This window comes from Chinchilla lanigera, unplaced genomic scaffold (assembly GCF_000276665.1).
Source record: "Chinchilla lanigera isolate Chin_1 unplaced genomic scaffold, ChiLan1.0 scaffold00007, whole genome shotgun sequence".
Classification (NCBI taxonomy): Eukaryota; Metazoa; Chordata; class Mammalia; order Rodentia; family Chinchillidae; genus Chinchilla; species Chinchilla lanigera.
Genome location: NW_004955408.1, coordinates 35,334,744 through 35,356,072, shown reverse-complemented (window position 1 = coordinate 35,356,072; position 21,329 = coordinate 35,334,744). Strand labels below are relative to the sequence as shown.

At 40.0% G+C, this 21,329-nt stretch overlaps 1 protein-coding gene across 1 annotated transcript in view; it reads left to right on the top strand.

Annotated features, from left to right (window-relative positions):
- Positions 1–13,340, top strand: part of LOC102006100 (TIR domain-containing adapter molecule 2) — a gene marked incomplete in the record, with an annotated part of 40,089 nt that extends 26,749 nt beyond the window's left edge. Inside the window, 1 exon segment of the mRNA XM_005376595.2 lies at positions 11,093–13,340. Coding sequence (XP_005376652.2) covers positions 11,093–11,740 — 648 coding nt within the window.
- Between the last annotated feature and the right edge of the window lie 7,989 nt (positions 13,341–21,329).

Genomic DNA, 21,329 nt, shown 5'->3' with positions numbered 1-21,329 from the left:
CCCCTTGAAAATAGCACCCATAGTTATTAATAAATAACTAATAGATACCTTGCATCTACATAGGTTTGTCTCTATTCCAGTTGCTTCTGCTAGTTCTCTTTTTTTCTTCCAGAGGGAATTCATCTTTGCTCCTGTCAAGTTACTGGCAGCAGTAATAACCTGTGGTCACCTTAATCCGATTTCAGAGATTGAGATTAATAAAAACTATGCTCTTAGCCAGGCGTGATGGTGCAAGCCTGGAATCCCAGCACTCTTGGAAGCTGAGGCTGGAGGATAGCAAGTTTGAGCCCAGCCTGGGCAATTTAGTAAATTAAGAAGAACCTGTCTCAAAATAAAATTTAACAAATTTAATGTAGCTCAATGAGAAAGCCCTGGGTTCAGTCCCCAGTACTAGGAAAAAATAATTTTAAAAAGAGGAGTTGAAGGGAGGGAAGGGGAATGGGAGGGGAAAAAAGAAGGACAAATCCAGGTATATCATGTACAGGTACAAATTCCCTTTGATGGATGTGATCATTGTATATACCTAAATTATACCATTAAACTTAATTAAAATTTTAAAAAGGGCTTCCATTTCTGGAAGGATCCATCTATTCCTAGGTCAACAAATTATCAACTGTGTAGCTTCAGGGTCCCAACCCAAGGCACATGGCTACCTGTCACTTTAGTGGATACAGGCTCTTTGGACACATGAACCATGGGCGGCCATGTAAAGCATAGCACAACTTTTCTTTTCTGGAATTCAAATTACCCCAGAAGGGACGATAGTTTCTCAGTTTCTTTCTTCCTCATCTGGGCTCCACAGTTCCTGTCTGTTAATAGTTCTGTGCTATCTCAAGCATGTGTTGTTTTCTGTCCCACTTTCTACTTGCCCTCAATAATGTTATTGGTCCAAATCACCTAGTTATTGTTACTAGAGGTGGAAACTACAAATACACACATTTTGACAGTCGAGGAACATACCATGAAAGACATTTTAGTCAAGAAAACCAAGTAAAAAGGGAGAGCAAGAGAAACAGCATGATATAGTGAAATGGATCCTGGAAAGTAGTTTTATGACTTTAAAGCCATAACAGACAGTTACTTCCTTTTTCTATTGTAACCTATATCTTTGAAAGAGAAAGAAAGAGAAAACAATGGCTCGAACAAATAGGATGTTAAAAAAGCACAGCATAATTTGGGGGGGTCTGAGTTTTTTCCATCCTGTGTATGTTCTAGATATAAGTCCTTTGTCTAAGGGACAGTTAGCTAAAATGCATCTGAGATGAAATATACTTCTCAGATGAAGAAATGCAAATAGCAAATAAATACATGAAAAAATGTTCAACATCATTGGTCATCTGAGAGATGCAAATTTTTTTTTTTTTTTTTTTTTTTTGTCTTTTTGAGACAGGGTCTCGCTATGCAGTTCAGGCTGGCCTTGAGCTCACTTTGTAGCCCAGGCTGGTCTCAAACTCACAACAATCCTCCTGCCTCAGCCTCCCCAGTGCTGGGATTACAGGCGTGTACCACCACACCCGGCTTGAGAGATGCAAATTAAAACAACACTGAGATTCCCTCTCGCACCAGTAAGAATTGCTTCCATCAAGAAATCAACCAACGGGGCTGGGGATTTAGCTCAGCGGCAAAGCGCCTGCCTGACAAGCGCAAGGTCGTGAGTTCGGTTCCCAGTACCGGAGAAAAAATAAAAAAAATTAAAAAAAAAGAAATCAACCAACAACAGAGGCTGGAGTTTGCTGTGGGGGAAAAAGGAGCCCTTCTCCATTGTTAGTGGCAATTTAGACTGATGCAGCCACTTTGGAAATCAGTCTGGAGATTCCTCAAAAAATTAGGATTAGAGGTCCCATTCAACCTATTCTCTCCTGTGTAATGCTGTGTAACCTGTGTAACCCTAGCTATTCCCCTTCTGGATATTTTCCCAGCAGAATTAAAAACATCATACCACAAACCTTGGTATGATGTGCACCCATGTTTATAGCAACACAATTTGTCATAGCAAAATCTTGGAAGCAACCCAAATGCCCATCAACTGAGGAATAGATAAAAAAGATGTGGTATTTTTATATAATGGAGTATTACTCAGCTCTAAAGAAAGATAAACTCAAGGCTTTCATAGGTAAATAGATGTAACTAGAGACCATGCTTATAAACGAAGTAAATCAGACCTGCATGTGTAAATACCATACTGCCTCACTAGTGTAAGAATCTGAAAGAGTAAATAAAAACTGAAAGGTACAATAGATATCGTGAAAGGGAAAGAAACTGCCCAAAGGATAAAGGAAAGGAGAAAAGAAAGAAGGGAAAAAATATATGTATATATATATATGTATTTATATATATACACAAGATAGGTAAGATAATTGTACTACTAATTTCTATTGGTTTATTGAAAGGAACAGTTAATGTTTAATTGTTTGATCAATCTTGCATACCTATATGTGGTATTCTGAGCCACTACTTTTTATTTATTTATTTATTGTCTTTTTTAGACAGGGTCTCGCTGTGCAGTTCAGGCTGACCTTGTGCTTACTTTGTAACCCAGGCTGGCCTCGAACTCACAATGATGCTCCTGCCTCAGTCTCATGAGTACTGGGATTATAGGTGTGCGCCACCATGCCTGGCTGAGCAACTACTTTAAAGACAACAATAAGTAATACAGCAACCATTGTTGATTTCCTATCATCTTGTCTTCAAATTCTGTATCATTTTTATAGTTTTTGTGTTATTTTGTCTTTGTTTTTGTTATTTTATTTTTATTCTTTTCTCTTTAAAATAATTTTTTTTTTAAAAAAGCACAGCATATAAGTGAAAGCAGAACCATAAATGTAGAAAACCCTGATAAAAATTAAAGGAAGCTGATTGTAAACAATTTAGAAATCTGTACACTAATTGACATGAAATGAGTAATAAAGTAAACTTGAATTTTTTTTTTTAACTTGAATTTTTTTTTTTTAACTTGAATTTTTGACACAATAATTCCGTCATTAAAAAAACACAACTGGGGGCTAGGGATTTGGCTCAGTGGCACAGCGCCTGCCTGGCAAGCGCAAGGTCGTGAGATCAATTCCCGGTACCGGAAGAAAAACAAAAAACAAACAAGCAAACAAACACAACTGAAGCAGTATAGAAACTGTGCAGTAATACTCCCTTTTATCCATAAGGCGGCGAACTTGTGCAGAAGTCTCTGAATCCAGGTGTGGGAAGCGCAGTGGAAAGGTGGCTTCGTGTTCCATTGTTTGACAGTTGAGGACGATCCTATTCTCTACTGTGTAACCCTATTCTGTAAATTATCTACAGTGGATGTGCCATGTTCTAGTCACAAGATGTCTGGAAATATATAACAGAATTGCACATAAAGATCCAGCAAAATATATTTGGATTGGCTAATTTCTACTTTGGTTAAGCTAGTAATTTTTGTGATAGGGATGATAAAAAGCTATTTGGCTGTCTCTGTAAATTTAGAGAACTGTGTTAGGCTTGTATTTGGAAGTGTCTAGTCAATTCATTTATTCAAAAGGCATTTATTCAACGCTGCTATGCTCTGGGGCTACAGTGGTGAACAAGACAGGTTTGGTCTTTGTTTGATAGAGTTTACTGTGAAATATGAGAAACTAGTTAGATAATCATACACAGAATTGTAATATAGTTGTGATCGATGCCATTAGTGGAAAAAACATGATGGGGTTCAATTGACTCTGCAACAACTTTCTAGTGCAAGCTCTGACAGCTAAGAATGAAAAGTACAAGCATTGGTTTGCTTATAAATAAGTAGCAAAAATAAATAAATGAGTAACAATAGGTGATATTTGATAATTTATCTTTTTATTTAGGCTGTATCTTTGTCATCATTATGATTTCTCTGCAGCTACCCCAAAGAAGAAAATAAATAAATAAATAACAACTATTGATTATTCCATTCTACAATTGAGATGGATTCAAACTCAACCCATCCTTTTCCTGAAAGTATTTATACACTTACTAGGATTTTAAATATTTCCAGTGTGAAGGAGTCTAACAATTGTCCAGTGTTCCTCATCTGGCTGGCACAGATCTGTACTGGCAGCTTGGCAGAGCTTAGCACTCCCACGCTGGGATTGGCAAAGTTTTCTGGAAAGAGTTAGATAGCAAATACTGTAGACCTTATGGGCTATTCAGTTTCTGTTGTAGCTACTCAGTTCTGCCTCTGTAGCATGAAATTGGCTATAGACAATTCATAAATGAGTGAGCACAACTATCTTCGGAGAAAACTTTATTTACAGAAATAGGTGAGGGGTTGTGTCTTACAGCTAATCCTTACTCTAGTCTCTTGTCCTGTATTTAAATGTATAAATCACAGTTTGGTCCTGGAAAAACAGAATCTACTCTAGTTAGTTTGAGCTGAATGATGCATTTCGTAGGGTATTATGAGACACAGTATTGAAGAAGTATGCCCTGGGTTAGGTTCCTAGCCACACCTCTCAGAGGCACATGGCCAAACTGGTCTCTGGACCTGGGCCACATTCAGGAAGCCTCATGCCAAATCACTAAGCTGCCCGCTCCTCAGTCACACCAACTCTACCAGAATCTTAACCTCATATTTAATAAGTGCCTCGTATTTGATTTGGCCTTCTCAGTGCATTTCCATACATCTCATCTGGATTAATTAGCACCCCCTCAGCCTCACCCTGCTTCTACTGCTTTATCGCCCACCAAGGCACGAGCTTGGGAGGCATCCCTGACGCGCCCCTGCCACATTCCATTATCTCCTAGGTATCCTCAACTCCACTGTCACTTCCTTAGTTCAGAGCTCTTCTTTCTCACCTCGATTATTCTGCAGCCTCTCAACATATTATTTTCCCATTCTGGAGCCTTACAGTCTTCTAGTCCACTCCTTTTACTCTTGACTATGACAATAAGATCATATTGTCATGATCCTTCCTTAGCACCCAGAAGGGCTCTCTTCCAGTGTAACTAAGCCCGGAGTCCTGATCATAGTATTGTTACTCCCATCTTTCTCGATCATTCCATCTCCATCTTTCCCCACTGCTCTCACACTTCCTCCCTCACATGCATGAACGTGAACCGTGTAAATGTCTAGGGCAAAATGACCCTAACATACTTTTTCCTCTGGCACCTGAGTGTTTTCAAAAATTCTCCCATGGCCTGAAAAATGGCAACCCTTCTTGCTAATGTGAGGTACTACCTGCTGCAGGTGGCCCTCCTGGGTGCTTTTATAGCACCTGACATTCTGAATAAAGCTCCAGTACAGACAGTTGTAACTGCCTATTTAGTAAACCTAGAGTCTCATTCCTAAAGCCCAGCAGGTCTTGGTGCAGAGTACGTTTCCAATAAAACTTATTTATGAACAACAGACGTTTATTCACAACAAAACAAATTGAAAAAGTGAAGAAATCATTGATTTTACACACATCTGCCAGAAGATGGTGCTGTTCCGGTAGGAAAAACATAGGGGCGCTCCAGGCTGAAGGAGTCAAGCGCTAGTTGCCCTAATTTCAAAGGTGTTAAATTTCAAAGGCAGTGATTTATATAGTAAGCTTTTCCTGTGATAAACACATGGACAACCTGGAAGTTGTATATGGGTATGTAGCTTATTATCAAATTGTTAGTGATCATTATTTTACCCTAACTTTCTGAGAGCTTTTCAAGTGGTCAAAATGTTCTAAAAATGTGAACACTATTAACTCTTTATTCTAGGGCAGCAGACATCCAAGGAGTCCGCTCCCAGGACTGTGGAAGCTGGCAAGTGTGCAATATGTAGGGCGGACTGCCAGGCTGGAAATGCAGGCAAGAGGTGGTGCATTCCTGGGTCCTCCACATACAGGAGCTCAGGCGCGCTTTCTCCGCTGTTCTCTGCAGGCACAATTCTCTTTGGGGAGCCTTAGTGTTTCTCTCAAGGCCTCCAGAATGGATGTGGTCTGCCTATGTTATAGAGGTTAACCTGCTTTACCCAGAGGCTACTCACTTAAATGCTAAGCACATCTGAAAAACACATTCTGAGTAACATCTCAATTGGTACAGTATTTGGCCAAACAGCTTTTTGGCTATGGCCTAACAAAAGCATCCAAAGGCCTGAGAGAGAAAATGAAAGTGAGTATAAAAAAGAAAAAATTCATATTGATATTTTCTGCTTTTAGTTTTAGGTAGAATGAGACGGCAGGCAGCTGGGACTGCCCCGAGGAGCCTCCTGTAAAATCTGTGCAGGAAGAGAGGCTGTGGGCCCCGTACTCCCGACAGCCGTCTGGGGAAGGGGCACAGGAGACCTGGGAAGAGTCAGAACCATGTAGACACGATAACTGCGCCCCAAAGGCGCTCTCCTGTTTTCCTCATGTTTCAAAGTGAGATCGAGGCTTGAGGCAACCTTTAAAAGGTTTTCAGTTTCTGTTTTGCTGAGAAAAATGGAGCAGTTAGAGAGTTTCCACAGACTGCATCCTCCACCCAGCCGTACCCACGCAGCTTTGCTCGGCCGCTCTGATTCTCCTGTCTCTACTCGCTCCTTCATTAATGAACATCCTGAAAGCACGTACTCCTAGCAGCACTTCCTCTCCACCTATCCCTCCATTTTCTTCTTTCCTTTGTGACACAACTTCTCAAAATATTTTTCTATATTTATTTCTAAATTTCCTCCCTTCCTTTTGAATGCTGTCCCATCATGCATTCGCTTTCCTTCACCCCAGCGTTCTGCGAGTCACCTCTTACCTCAGTCGGTGCTGTCGTCCTCACTGCAGCATTCACTGACCATTGCTCAGTGCTCATCCTGCTCAAGGGCCAGGCATAAGCATGGGAAGGCAACTGCTCTGGTGAACATTCTTCTCCTGACAGCTGCTCATTCTTCTCATACTTTGCTGGTTCTTCCTGTTCTAGACCTCAGTGCCTTAGGACTCAGCCTGAGGACCTCTTTCTTCTCTTTTTTTTTTTTTTTCCTGGTACCGGGAATTGAACTCATGACCTTGCACTTGCCAGGCAGGCACTGTGCCACTGAGCTAAATCCCCAGCCCCAAGACCTCTTTTTCTACCATATTCCTTCTTTAATGATCTCAGGTGGTCTCTTAGTTTCAAATGCATTCTATATAAAGATAAATCCCAGCTACATATTTCCTGATTGGACCCCTCCTGCCAAGTTCAGACTCCACATTCAAAGCTTGCTCAGCATCATCAAATCCTCCCCATTTTTCTTTTAAAACATACCCTAAATTCAGCGCCTTGTCACTGCTTCCTCTGCTGCCCACCTGCCCCAAGCCACTGTTCCTTCTACTGGGTTTCTCCCACAGTCCCTAGCTGCTATCCTTGCTTCTGCACTAGCTTCCCTTCATTCTGTCCTCAGTAAACACCACAGTGACCCTATGGAAACCAGGCAGATCCTGTTACCTCTCTGCTTCTCTTCTTGCCTGTCTCCATTTCTGCCCTTTGCCTGCTGGCAGTCTGATTCAAGAGTACATCGCCTGAATGAAGATGCAATTTTTAATTTGTCTTTTGTATGCTATGATTCTTCTGTATATTCTGTTCTGCTTCCTGTAATATTTTTGAATACTTGCCGTAATGTTGTTCTTTTCACTTGTTATTTGCTTGCTTGCTTGCTCCTGGAGATCGAGCTCAAAGCCTTGTGCATGCTAGGCACTGTACCACTGATCTACATCCCTAGCTGACCTGTATGTAATGTGGAGAATTGTATTAGGACCTCCTTTTGCCTGGATCTAAAATAGACACTTTCTGGACTCTACTTTCATTTTATTTCAGAGCCACTGACCTTCCTTTCTGAACTTGTTTAAGAGTTCCATTCTGGTAGGTTACATTTTCCAAATTTCTTTTGCTTGAGGGGATGTGATCAGCTCAGTGGAGCTTTGGTCAATAGGAGTTGGTACCTCTCGTCTTAGATCTTTTGTGGGACAAGGAGTAGAGGTGGGATCGTGTTATCTCATTAGAAGCAAAAATGATGGCTCAGGCTTACAGAGGGCAATTTGACCAAATTTATTACTATTAATAATGTATTTGTTCTTTGATATAAAATCTCACTTAGGGGAATTATTCTACAGATAAACCTGCACATATTTGAAATGACCTTTGTACAACAGTTGTTCACTGTAGACTCATTTATAATACTAGTAGTATGAAGACAACCTACAAGGCCACAGATATAACTCAGTGGCACAAGCGCTTGCCTGGCAACCTCGAGGTCGTGAGTTCGATTCCTGTTACCAAAAAAAAAAAAAAAAAAAAAAAAAGAAAACAACCTACATACCCAAGAACAGGGAACAGTTGTGACATGTCCACATAATAGGAGATTATGTAGTTGCAAAAAAGAGTAAGGAAGTTCTCTATGTGCTGATATGGAAAACTCTAAGGCTAAAACATCAAGGGAAATGGCCATGCAGACATATATATAGATATATATCAGTGTTTACTGCTGTTTGGCATATATATGAATGATAACACTCTTTCTAAAAAGTGAAAGAAAAATAAGAATATATATAGTAGTCATAAGTAGTAGTTGGAGTGGGACTTTTCAAAATCTTTTCCATGTCATTATGAGTTTCAACCACTGTTTTTAAAGTAAATTAAAATATATCCACACACACACTTTTACTGCTGTGATCAGGTCTCAGGTGCCTCTCCCCCCAGTGTCACCTCACTCCCCTCCCACTGAGCTCTGCACAGCTGCTAAGACCTCAGCGTTCCAAAGCTGCTTCTGACTGTCCCCTTGTGGACCGGCCCTCTCCAGGAGGCTCTCCCGGCTTCTTTCTGCCAGCCTCTTTGTTTCCCTCGTCTCTCCAGCCCTCCTTCTGTTGTAGGGAGGCTTTACTTATTGCCAGAGGTGTTGGCTCAGAGCAAGCACCGTGAGGTCCTCTCCTTTCTCCCCAGCTCTGGGAAAAATGTTGAGTCATGCCCATGTCACCGGCTCGAGCCACAGTCATGGGAGCAAAGGTAGATCCTCAGCACAGAAGTTTCCGCATCTTTCCTCTCAGCTCTCTTCTTACTCTCCCTCTGTAAATCAGAAGTGACAGCAGTGTTTCTCAGACATTATCACTCGCTGCATTCGCTCTGTTCTGACTAGCTGGCTTGGAAGTTGGCACAGCAAGCATATCATAGATGTCTGAAACCTTCCCTATTTTGATTACTGGTATAGTATTTAGGAAAATAAGACAAAGTAATTTTTTCATTTTTATTTCAAAAAACCTTATAATCTGGCTTGAAACACCATTTTATCTTAGAAGTAAGTATTTGTACTTTTTATGAACAGCCAGTACAGTTGTCTGCACTCACTGGTGAGTAAGATAATGACGAACTGCTCTGACAAACCTATTTCAACACTAGATGAGGAGCCTTTTAATTGAAATATGTAGACAGGCACACCTGAATGGTTCATCAGTTGTTTCTTACGCAGGCAAAGCATCATTCCCAGCTTTGCTGGCAAAACCTTTCTTCTAATGTAGTAATGAAAGTCATCAATGAATTCTAACCAAAGAAGAAGATTATAATTAGTGTGCTTTGTTTTTTGGGATGTGTGGGTATCACATTTTTAGAACTAGTATGTCTTGAAATACCTCTTAACCAGTACAGTATAATGGATCCACAGTCTAAAGAATAGACCTAGTGAATGATAGGCAGCGCCAGAGAGTCCTTCCTTAGTCCGAGGCAGCAGCAACCTGGCTCATTTCCCTTGTTTTCTCCTAACACTTCTCACCACATTTGTTAAACAGTTTCTCCTAAATGTGAATTCTTTAGTTATATGTGTCTGTGTTACTTAACGTCATTCTGAATATAATTATGATTGCTTTTTGAACTTTGGTCTTTGCCAATGGACAATAAGGAAAAAATGCTCCGAAATGTAGCCTTGGCTCATATTTGAAAATATGAAGCCCATATTTATCTATTCTAAGTTTTCTGTGTTTTGATATAAGATCCTCCTGAAATGGCTTATTTGGGGCACTATTACCAACATTTTCTGAAGAGCTATTTAAATTAGATTTGCATGGCATATTACCTTTCATAGCTGACCTAATTCTTTCAGTCTAAACTTAGAATTTTTGATAATAAAATAATCTATACTGATCATTTTTCAGCCAGGCATGGTGGTGCATACCTGTAATCCCAGCACTTGAGAGGCTGAGGCAGGAGGACCGCCATGAGTTCAAGGCCAGCCTGGGCTACAAAGTGAGACCCTGTCTCAAAAAACAAACAAACAAAAAATAGACTATATCAATCTTTTACTTCACTGAGAAAATTGAAAGTCTTAGTTTCTAGATTCTTTGCTTCCAAACCAAGATGTTAATTCTCCCCTCAGGTAAATAAATATATTTTCTTCGTTATTTCTAGGGTTAGCTGGTAAAAGCTGTTCACTACTTTTTACACATCCTAGTTATAATTTCTCCTCTACCAGTTAGTTCTACCACTACAATGTTGCCTGACCCTAGAGAGACAAAAGTCTCAGAGCCAGTGAGTCCTGGGCATCATTTCGTTTTACATTTCAGCACTTCGCTTCATGCTGAGTCAGTAGGGTTATTGTCCGTCATCGTTAGGGTATTGTATCCTAGCTTATGTTTGTGTTTGATACAAAGATAAATTCATTCTTAATATCAGAATATTCTGTATCTTTAGATTTTCCTGTTTCCAGTTTACACAGTAATTTAATGAGGGATCATAGTTGTAAACATCATGTGGATAGAATAGTATGTTTACTTTTCACTAAAATATTGAAATATTTTATTTTAACCTACCTTTATAATATAATACAATACCACTTGAATTTCTAAATGTCTCGTATTCTATTATACTGGGCCCTCACTCTGGGCAGCCTGTGGTAGCCCTTGTGTAACTCTCTGAAGACTCATAGTTTGACTTTCCAAATACCTGTTTGTCATTTCTTTCTTAGTATCTGTGTTAGTCTTCGTGAGCTTTCCAAGTTAGACAAAACTTTTCATTTTTAATGTTTCGATTAAATTTACAATATTCTGCTTCTTTGTTTTTTTGTTTTTTTCTTTTAGATTGAAAGGAAATGCTTAGAAATAAATAAAGCCACCCTTTTCGGTCCTGGATGTATATCATGGGCACTGGGAAGTCTAAAACACACAGCCTCCCTCTTTGTTTCTCTTGGGGTAAGAGTCGCAGCGCGTCTACAAGTCAAGGCCATCTGCAGTCTCAACCAGCGAAGCCTGAAGCTGTCTCCTGGTCCGATGTTGGGGAACAGAGCAATACAGCAGAGGAGCAGACAGGAGAGCAAGAGCGAGCCGAAGTGGGAGAAGAGCTTCTCGAAGGAGAAGCAGAAGAGGTGTTCTTCAAATTTGTGATCCTGCATGCAGAGGACGACACGGATGAGGCCCTGAGAGTCCAGGAGCTGCTAGAAAATGACTTTGGTATCAAGCCTGGAATAATCTTTGCTGAAATGCCATGCGGCAGGCAGCATTTACAGAATTTGGATGATGCCGTAAACGGGTCTGCATGGACAATCTTATTACTTACTGAAAACTTTTTAAGAGATACTTGGTGTAATTTCCAGTTCTACACATCTCTAATGAATTCCGTGAACAGGCAACACAAATACAATTCTGTTATACCCATGCGGCCCCTGAACAACCCGCTTCCTCGGGAAAGGACTCCCTTCGCGCTACAAACCATCAATGCCTTAGAAGAAGAAAGTCATGGATTTTCTACACAGGTAGAAAGAATTTTTCAGGATTCTGTGTATAAGACGCAACAAGCTATGTGGAAGGAAACAAGAAAGATGGCCCCAAGACAATTTATTGCCTGAGATGAAGTAGGCAGCACACAGCTGCCTTCTGTTTTGCAGACCATGCAAATCATTAATCAGGTAGGAAGCAATTTCCAAGAAATGTTTTGATAAAAAGGAGCTCACTCTTATAGAAACCGATGGAGAAAGGACTCTAGTGAGAGAAAGATACATTCTGGCTGGACAGTCTATAGAACAGTGAGAATGTTTAGTGTTTCAATAAACTTGAGATTGTTGCAGCTTCATCTTTCCTCTCTTGGTTTTCCTAGTTCATGGCTATTGCCAAGGATTCTCTCAATTAGTGTTCCTTGTCCTGAACCTTGAACAACACGGAGTATGATAAACCTGGAAAAATGTGAATAACACTTTCATTCTCTGAATTTTGTTCTCAAAGGAACAAAGAAGAAAATGGCTCCGCAAGGACTAACTACCCTCACTCTTGAGGCACCTGTTATGGCACCTTGTGCTGTAACAGAGCATTCCAGATCCTGTCGTCCAGAAATATGACAGACTATGTTTACAATGCTGATGAAATCAAAATCAGGACCTTCTCTCACAACCTTTAAAAAGTTTCCCTCACACACAGTGCTTTACTCAGGAAATATTTCTCTTCTACTGGCCTGGGTTGTTCATGCGTGCATGTTTGGAAGTTGTAGATTATTTCTGAAGAAGCAGTGGAAGGAAGAGCTGTATTTTATCACCTCCTCTTCTAGTGCTCTAGGCTCATAACAATCCAGAGAGGCCCCAAACATACCTATTCCTTTCTCTCACGGCTCTTCTGCCCATCTGAAATTGAAGAAGTGATGTCAAGCACAGATCTGGGACCAACTAGAGAATAGTCATGTCACCTAATGAGAAAAATGGGCAGGAAATGTGATTCTAGTCCAATGTCTGCTGCTGGGAGTGAATGTGATATTGAACAACCTTCTTGCTCTCCATCTGTGAAAAAAAGGGTTGGATTGATGGGTCTCTAAAGGCTTTTGTCCTTTCGCAGGATGCAAAAAGCTGGAAACCAGATAAAACAACAAGCAAAGAGATAGGATTCTGTAAGGTGATATATAATAGTCGCAGAAGGCTTTATATATGTTTACAATGAAAGAACATTTTTGTATAAGTACTTTTAGTGCTGTCTATTATACTTTTATAATCGTAGTAAAGGTTGTACCTGCTTACTCAGTTTTTTAAAATACACTTTTCATAGGGATCTTCAAGAAAAGACATCCTTTATAATTTTTCTTTCATTTTATCCCCAACTTTCCGTATCCCCCACTAGTGCTGGGGTCTGCTCCTATCTTTGTTCAATTCACCTGTTCAAACCACAAACCAGAAAGGTTGTAGTGATGCCTGCAGTCAGTCAAACCTCCTGTTCTGTTAACGCTATTGGAGGAGAAGGTTATGTTCATTGCCTGGCAACACTGTCTTAACCTTAACATCCCTTTTGTCATAGTAGCTGACTACTCACATTCTTTCTCAGTTTTAGTAAGTATTCACATTTGTGCCATAATGCTCTCTGCATCTCAAATGTCTCGTAATAATAAAACATTAACCACCCACTCTTCATGCTTGCCAAGCTGAAATTGATGCTGGATGATATTTTATAAATAAATGTTTTTATTCTTTACCCTTGACTATCCTTGATTATTTCTAACTCCAGTAAAGATTTTGGAAAAGCATCTTGAAAAGAAGCATCAATCTGTACTCCTCCAGAGAGCACCAGGCAATGTCTCACCCAATTTGGAGTTTAATTTTTTTTAGGACAAAGCAAAATGTTAAGTGATAAATAACTGAAATTAACAATTGTGAGAAGGGATTATCAAAATAGATAAGCTGAGCTTGAAAAAAAGGTAAAGATTTCAGTTGTCATGATCATGTACTTACGTTCACATACGTATATATAGATCGACACACCTGGAGAAATTGTGGATAATTCTGCCACATGCTGGGGAGTTTCCACTTTGAGTAATCTGCCACTCTACCAGGAGGATTTGAGTTCTGCCTTATGCATCAATTAGAAAAACCCATCGTCACATGGCTACAACATAGACACAGTTGTTATCTAACTTAATACAACAGCCCTCGGTTATGGTGGCTTAAAGAGGACATTCAAACCCAGGTTCTTATATAGACGTAAAAATACAATTCTGATACATCCTACAACATGGATAAACCTTGAAACATTATTCTAAGTTAACTAAGCTGGATACAAAGGGAAAAATAGTATATGATTCCACCTATATGAGGTAAATTCATAAGGACAGAAAAATTCCCAGTGGCTGGGAGGTGGGAGGAGTAGGGAGCTGTTGTTTAATGGGTACAGCGCTTCAGTTTGTAGTGGTGAGTAAGTTCTGGAAATGTGATGGTTGCATCACATTATGAATGTGCCACTGAGATGTACACTTCATAATGACTAAAATGGTAAATTTCATGTTATGTATATTTTGCCACAATAATTTAAAAAGATAAAAGAGCGAGCTCAGGATCTTTCCATCATTGTGTTCTGCCTGTCTCAGCGTTTCAGCTGAATTCTCCCTTAATTTGTGCCATGGCCACGCTAGGCTCGACACCTGCACACAGGACAGTATTCAGACCAGTGAGGGGAGTGCTCCACCGGGGGAGGAAATATTTCATCACTGAGTGGTTGACAAGTGCTCTCACCTAGTGTATTAGCTATCCTGTCTGTGGAACAAAATGCCCAACACCGATGACAAAGGAGAAGCTTATTTGGCTCCTAGTTTCCAGGGGGTTCAATCCAAAGTCAGCTGAAACACAGTGGACGGGCCTGCGGGAGGACAGCTGCTCTGCCCAGGGCAGCCAGAAAAAGAGAAAAGAACACACCCTTCCAAGTCACACCCTCTGTGACCCATCACCTCCAACCTGGCCTCTGCCTCTAATAGCACACTACACACACATACACACACACACTTCACCTTCTAATAGCACACTCAGCTACGGAGCTCATCAGTTTGTGAACCCACCAATGAGTATGGTGCCCCATGACCCAATCACTTTTCAAACACATGAGATTTTGGGGGACATCTTAGATCTAAAACGTAACACATGGTGATAATAAAGAGTTATCTGATCACCAGTTGATTATTTTATTATTATTTTAAATTCTCTTTGCCTGTCCTCAGGGTGGACTGCTTCCACCAGCTATGCCTTCCATCACACCATAATACACCACTGCTGTGGAATCACAGTACCTGGATTTGAACCCCACCTCAGTCCTTTCTACTGTATGCTCTTTAGCAAGACACCCAGACTTTCTGGGTCTCAGTGTCCTTATCTAAAAATAATAATGATGCTTCCTGGAAAGGGTTAGTTTTAGGGTTAAATGAGATAGTGCCTCACACATAACTACCATATCTAAGTGGCTAGCATTATTATTGGTGTATAGAAGCATTTAATCTGCAATATGCAGTTGAGGAGAAGCCAAGTGTGAGTATGCAGTTGATCATAATCCTGTTCTTAGAACCCTTGCAACTTGTAGGGAATAGATGAGAGAGAAAGATGCCGGCCTTGTTTCCAAGTGCGGTACACCTCACAGTGGACACTGAGAAGAGAGAAGACCCCAGCGAGAGGTGCACACGCTGTTACACTGGGTGTGGAGGGAAGTGGCAGGAGGGAGGATGCGTGAGCAGGGCCCTATCCTGCTAACAAGTTGGGTCAGAAACTACAAAAGTGGGACATGAAGTCTGGGAGTGCCTGCTTTGAAACCACTTCAGGGAACAGTGGTTTTTGTGGACCTTATGTAACATTTGAGTTCAGGCAATGGGGTGTAAGTTAAGCCTGTTCATGGGCCAACAACTCCCAGGTTACTTTGCCTCATTTGGGAAGAGGCTAAAGCTCAGCCTTTTCCTGGAGCGGACAAAGAAAGAGAAATTTGGGTCTGCCTTGCTCCTTCTTTTCCATCTCACTTGCTTTCTGCCCTGAACCCAACAGGTTGTTTGCTGGAGTTAATCCTTGCCCTGGCAATTCAGGCCTGTCTTATACCTCAGTACCTGCCCTTCACCTTTGCAAATCCCAAGGTTAGTTGGGCCTGCAGCAGACCACAATCTTTTTACTGCCCAGGGTGCAACACCACTAATTATGGAAACATCCTTGGGCTTTCTCACCCACTGCAGCTCACCCAAACTCCAGGGCTTGCCAAGTGTGGGATTATTCCAAAGCCTGAAAAAGCCCAAGAATGTCATCTCCAGGTTATGTTTTAGATCTATTACATTTCCGCAGTGAGGTCTGTGCAAGCCCCTCTGCCCAACAGAGGACTCTGCAAGCAAGAGATCCAAGTGATGCTCACAGCCACGTTGCTGGAGGACACCAGCTGGAGGACACGTTGCTGGAGGACACCAGCGTCCCGTGTTGCGGGACGTAGAATGGCTCAGATGCTTTACCTGTGCAACTTGTAGGTTAAAAAAAAAAAAAGAAATAAATAACTCTCTGAGTGAATAGAGAAATGAATATCATGTTGTGGAGTCTTTGGGTAAAGTTTTTGGATGTTACGAGGCACAGCTTCCCTGAGGCTGGTGCCTGGCTGGTGCCAGGGCTGCGTCTCTGTGAGATCATGATACGTGACTGTACCTTCCCTACCTGCGAAAGGAGAAAATTTTAGAAAGCCGCCAAGTAGCTGATGAAAGGAATCTATCGCAGCTGGGAAGCGATGTCCTGAGGCTGATGACTAAAAGGCAACCTAGAAAATCAACATTGTTGTCCATGAACCTGATGTTTCTTATGAGACCCAAGTGGAAAAATTTCATCAATTTTAAGCATTTAGTGGCTGGATAAGAACAGCATTCACATATATATTGAATATTATATGTGAAATAATATTATAAAATTATTTATAATGTATAATTATAAATTATTTATAATTTATAATCCTGTCTGGTGCAGGACTCCTCCCATTCTCTTCAGATAGCGCTCTGAGCCATTTTCCTCTGTGGTAAATAAATAAGAATTAAAGTTTTTATTAGCAAATAACAGGAATCTGCACTTAAGTAGCTTTGTAATCTAGGTAGAAATGTTCCTTCCAGCTATTTATTCACACTTCAGGTTGAAAACAAAGAAAACTCTACAAACTTGCACCTCCCCCCACCCAGTTCCATGATTGTATTATGGAAAACACATAACCAGCTTTATAGATTTCTGTATATTTATACTTATAAATAACACTGTGTCATTGCAATGTTCTAAGGTTACGCTGTGGTGATGGATGTCAAACTCTGCAAACATATTACAAGCTATTGAGTTACATAACAAATTTTATGTTAAATAGACTTTATCTTGAGAGAGAACCTAGAAGGGCACACCAGCGAAAACACCAACACAATGCCACAGTGTTTGAAACACAATTTGAAAATGACGAGTAATGTTGATAAATGAGTATCTTATGAAACTTGCCATTCTGTCCTGGATTTGTGCCCTAGAGAAACTCTCCCATAGTTACTCAAAGAAGCACACCTGAGAAAGATGTTTGTTGCAGTATTTGCATAATAGTGAAAAACTGAAAACAACCCAAATTTCCATCAGCAGGAGAATGCAGAAATATGTTATGGTAGGTTCTTACAATCAAATAGTATAAAATACTTAAAGTAACTAGCAAATTTACAGATATGAACATGGGTAAATCTCAAAAGGAGAATCTGGGAGAGGGAAGTATTGAAATTCGGGTTAAATAACCCTAAGTTATTGCAGGCTGATCAGGCCCACAATCTCCCAAGGGAGTGGACCACGAAGGCTTAAATAAATCAAACAATGGCAATGATTTCAGGGCTCCAGGAGGGACTAACTCTCTTACAATTTCAACATTTTTGGAGTTTAGCCAAAGACTTCTCTGGGCGGCCCCTATTTATTTGGTTTACAAACAAAGGAGGAGGATACTCAAGAAAACCCGGGAATCTGGGCAGGACTCTTCCAAGTAATACATTATGTTAATTTAGGAGAACTATGTTATCTCCAGGAAGGCCTTCACAGCAGGAGTGAGATGCCTGCAGCTACAGTCTCCTTCAAGTTAATTGGGGTTGGAGCCAGACATGCTCAGCTGTGGCCTTCAGACAACTCACCAGTAAACACGGAAAGCCAGTTGGTTAATATTAAATCCTTCTCTCAAGCCACTTTGTAGTGATCTCCAACAGGTAAGTATAGCATGATGTGGACAACCTGATACCACTTATACGAAGTTTAAAAATGTCTAAAATAGCCATACATATTTGGGGGGCACTGAAGACTGAACCCAGGGCCTTTGCACTGAGCTACATCCCCAGCCCTTTTTATATTTTAGTGTTTGAGGCAGGGTCTTACTGATTTGCCTCAGTGTGACTGGAACTTGCTGTCCTCCTTCTTGGCCTCTTAAGTGCTGAGATTATAGGATTATAGGATTATCATGCCTGACTAGCACTGTATTGGTGGTGGGATGTTATTTTCTATGCTTTTCTTTATGTTCCTAATCATTTTTAAATTAGCATACATTTGTAGTCATGTTAAGTGCTTATACATGTAGTGATTTGAAGAATGAAAGAAGAGGAAGATTGTTAACAGATAAATTAGAGAAATCCATGCAGTAATAATAAATTTCTGTCCTTGTTTTTACCTACTGTCTCGGGCACTTGCATACTTCATTAATACCCAGATTGTTACATGGCCAGTCTTACCCCATTCAGTATTGTCCCCAAGAGACTGACACTGAAAACAGTGGTGTGCCTGTGCTCACAAGCTGCTAGAGAATGGAGTCATGGAAGTATATGGTGGTCTGGCCTACAAACCTGCGGGGCCTTACGGTCTGTAATTCTGCTTCTCAGAGGATCTCTCTGCTTTTTCTGGTGGTAGAGAAGCTTCAAAGTGGTCAGTACAGTAACACACAGAAAAAACCATAGCATTTTCTAAGTGGAAACAAGAAACGGAATGATGAGGATGCCCTAATTTTAGTCTTTTTGTGTAGCATGAGTAAATTGTGACTGGGAATTTGAAGCTACATGTCTTCATTCCACTGTGCTGCCACCCGACTAACTCTTCCAGTTTCCAGTTTTTTCTCCAGAAGATTCAAAGTGTCTCAAAAGCTTTCTAGCTGTCTGATTATTTCTGAGCTTTGAAAAACCAAGGTCTTTGTCAAGTCTAAAAAGTTTTCTTTCTTTTGTTGAGCTTTCTTCATGTTAGTTTTTGAATAAGCATCATGCAACACTTTTCTTTCATAAACTCCATGATTCTTAGAAATAGCTATCTCATTAATAAGAAATCCTCTGAGTAGTCTATGCCTGTCTGAGGGAAAGGAGGGTGATACTGTCATTTAGCTGTGAACAAGAATACTTGGCATTCTATGATACTTGGTACTAGAAGTAGCCTTGCCCTCCTGTTTTGTTTCGTGTTGTTTCCTTACATAAGCTGATTTATATGTTAAATGGAACATGGCTTTTTTTTGAGGGAGGCAGAAACACGAGGGGAATGAGTTAAGTAGAACTAAGGCTTATTTCAGGAAAATTAGTGTTGTGTAGCTCCTGGAGGTATATAATTATGTGGGTGGGTGTTTTTATGTGTGTTTTCAGAACAGTGGTCAGCAATATTGGAAACATTAATTAAAGGAAACAAGTTGTCCACATTCCCTGTGATCTGAGTTTTACCATGAGATAGATCTAGCAAAATTATTTTTCATGCTATGATCATACTATATGTAAAACTACAACAACGTAGAGGGCTGTAGATATAGCCCATTGGCCCAAGTGCCTGCCTGGCAAGCACAAAGTCTTGCATTCGATTGCCTGTACCAAACAAACAACCAAACAAAACAACGTGGAATGCCATATATTTTGAGAAGAGTACAACCTGTATAACCGTGGTATCTGGATTCTATCTGAGTTCCACCATTTATATGTTGGACAACTTTGGAAAAGTTAGTTATCTATCCATGCTTCAGTTGCCTCACTTGTAAAATGGAAATCATCATAATTATGATTAGAGTTGTGAAGAGTGAGTTAATACAACTAAGCCACTTAGACCGGGGTAATGAGGCATTCCTGGAAGTCACTTTCTACCTAAACCTGCCCATTATTCATGGCTGACTGTGAAGAGATTAGCTAAATTGTTAGATACAGATCTTGACAGTTGCCCTATTTTTCTTCTTCAAAGCCAAATAACAATAAGGTTACCTTCCTCATAAAATTTCCTAAAGCCCAGCAACAATCCATCTGTCACTTAAGAGTAAATATATGGCTTTTAACTTTTTAGAAGAGGAAGAAAGAAAAAATCTCTCAGAAGACAAGTTCTACCTTGTAGTTGGCCTCATCTACACTGCCTTGTAGTCCTGAGGGGCTGATGTATTCAGATGTTGGAGCACAACTGAGAAAGAGGTTGGTGCTGTACAGGGATGGTGACATAAGGATCTGTAAGGACTGACCCAATTCTTCAGCTCCAGCAGTTTGTTTCACTGAATTTTATATTTGCTGAAGAACTAATAGGCTTCCAGCCATTCATTCATTGGCCAGTCTAGGTCCCATTGCTAGCAAGCAATGGGAAGGAGAGGAGGCCCTGCTAATTCTCTGCTTGATGACTGGCACAGGAGGTAGAAAGTTCAGAATCCCTAACCACTGGAGATTTAAGGGACCAATAGGTCCTGGTTATTAACTTCTTGCTGAGATATTCCTTTTATTCTTCTTTGGACTGCCTTATTATGACTCAAACTAGGTTTTTTGTTTTGTTTTGTTGTGATTACAAGGGTCCTCTCAAATTTAATTTAATTCTATTTTATTTTTAAAACAGATAATGCATTCAAATGCTTCAAAATTCAAAGGGTACAATGAAATGACTCACTTTTTATTCTCAAAGCCAAATAATGAATGCTCTTCTGAAATTTTATGTATATGTAGCCAACCCTTCATATCCACACATTCTGCATCCATGGATTTCAACAAATGCATACTGAAAATATTTGAAAAAAATTGCATCATACTAAACATGTATTCACTTTTTTCTTATCATTATTCTTTAAGTAATACAGTCAAAACAAGTACTTATATAGGATTCACATTGTATTAGGTATTATAAGTAATCTAGAAATGATTTAGTATGTCAGTAAGATGAAAGTCTACAAGAGGATTTTCTGGGTTAATGGGTATTTGTGCATGGAAATTTTATAAATACTCCACAAAACTGTATCAGTTTATATTCCTATTAGCAGATGAGTGCTTTTTTGTCCAGATCCTTTCAATAGTATGTTGCCATGTTATTTAACCTTTGCTAATATAATAGGCAAAAATTAGCATCTCAAAAAATTCTATGCTATTAAAACTTTAAGTGAAATTTTAAAAAATTAAGTTGAACATATTTTCATATATTTTAAAGCCTCCGTTATTCTTTGTGATATCTGTGTATGTTCCTTGTCCAAGATACTACTAAAATACGGGACTTCTCATGTCAATTTGTGAGAGCCCTTTATGTTTTGGATATTTTAACTTCTCTGATTATTTCTCTTTTTTCTTTCTTTTTTGTTTTTGAAACAGGGTCTTGCTATGTAGTTCACTCTGGTCTTGAACTCACCACATAGCCCAGGCCAGCCTTGAACTTGCTGCCTGAACCTCCTGCCTTAGCCTTCTATGAACTTTTTTGATTTAAAGTATAAATGTTT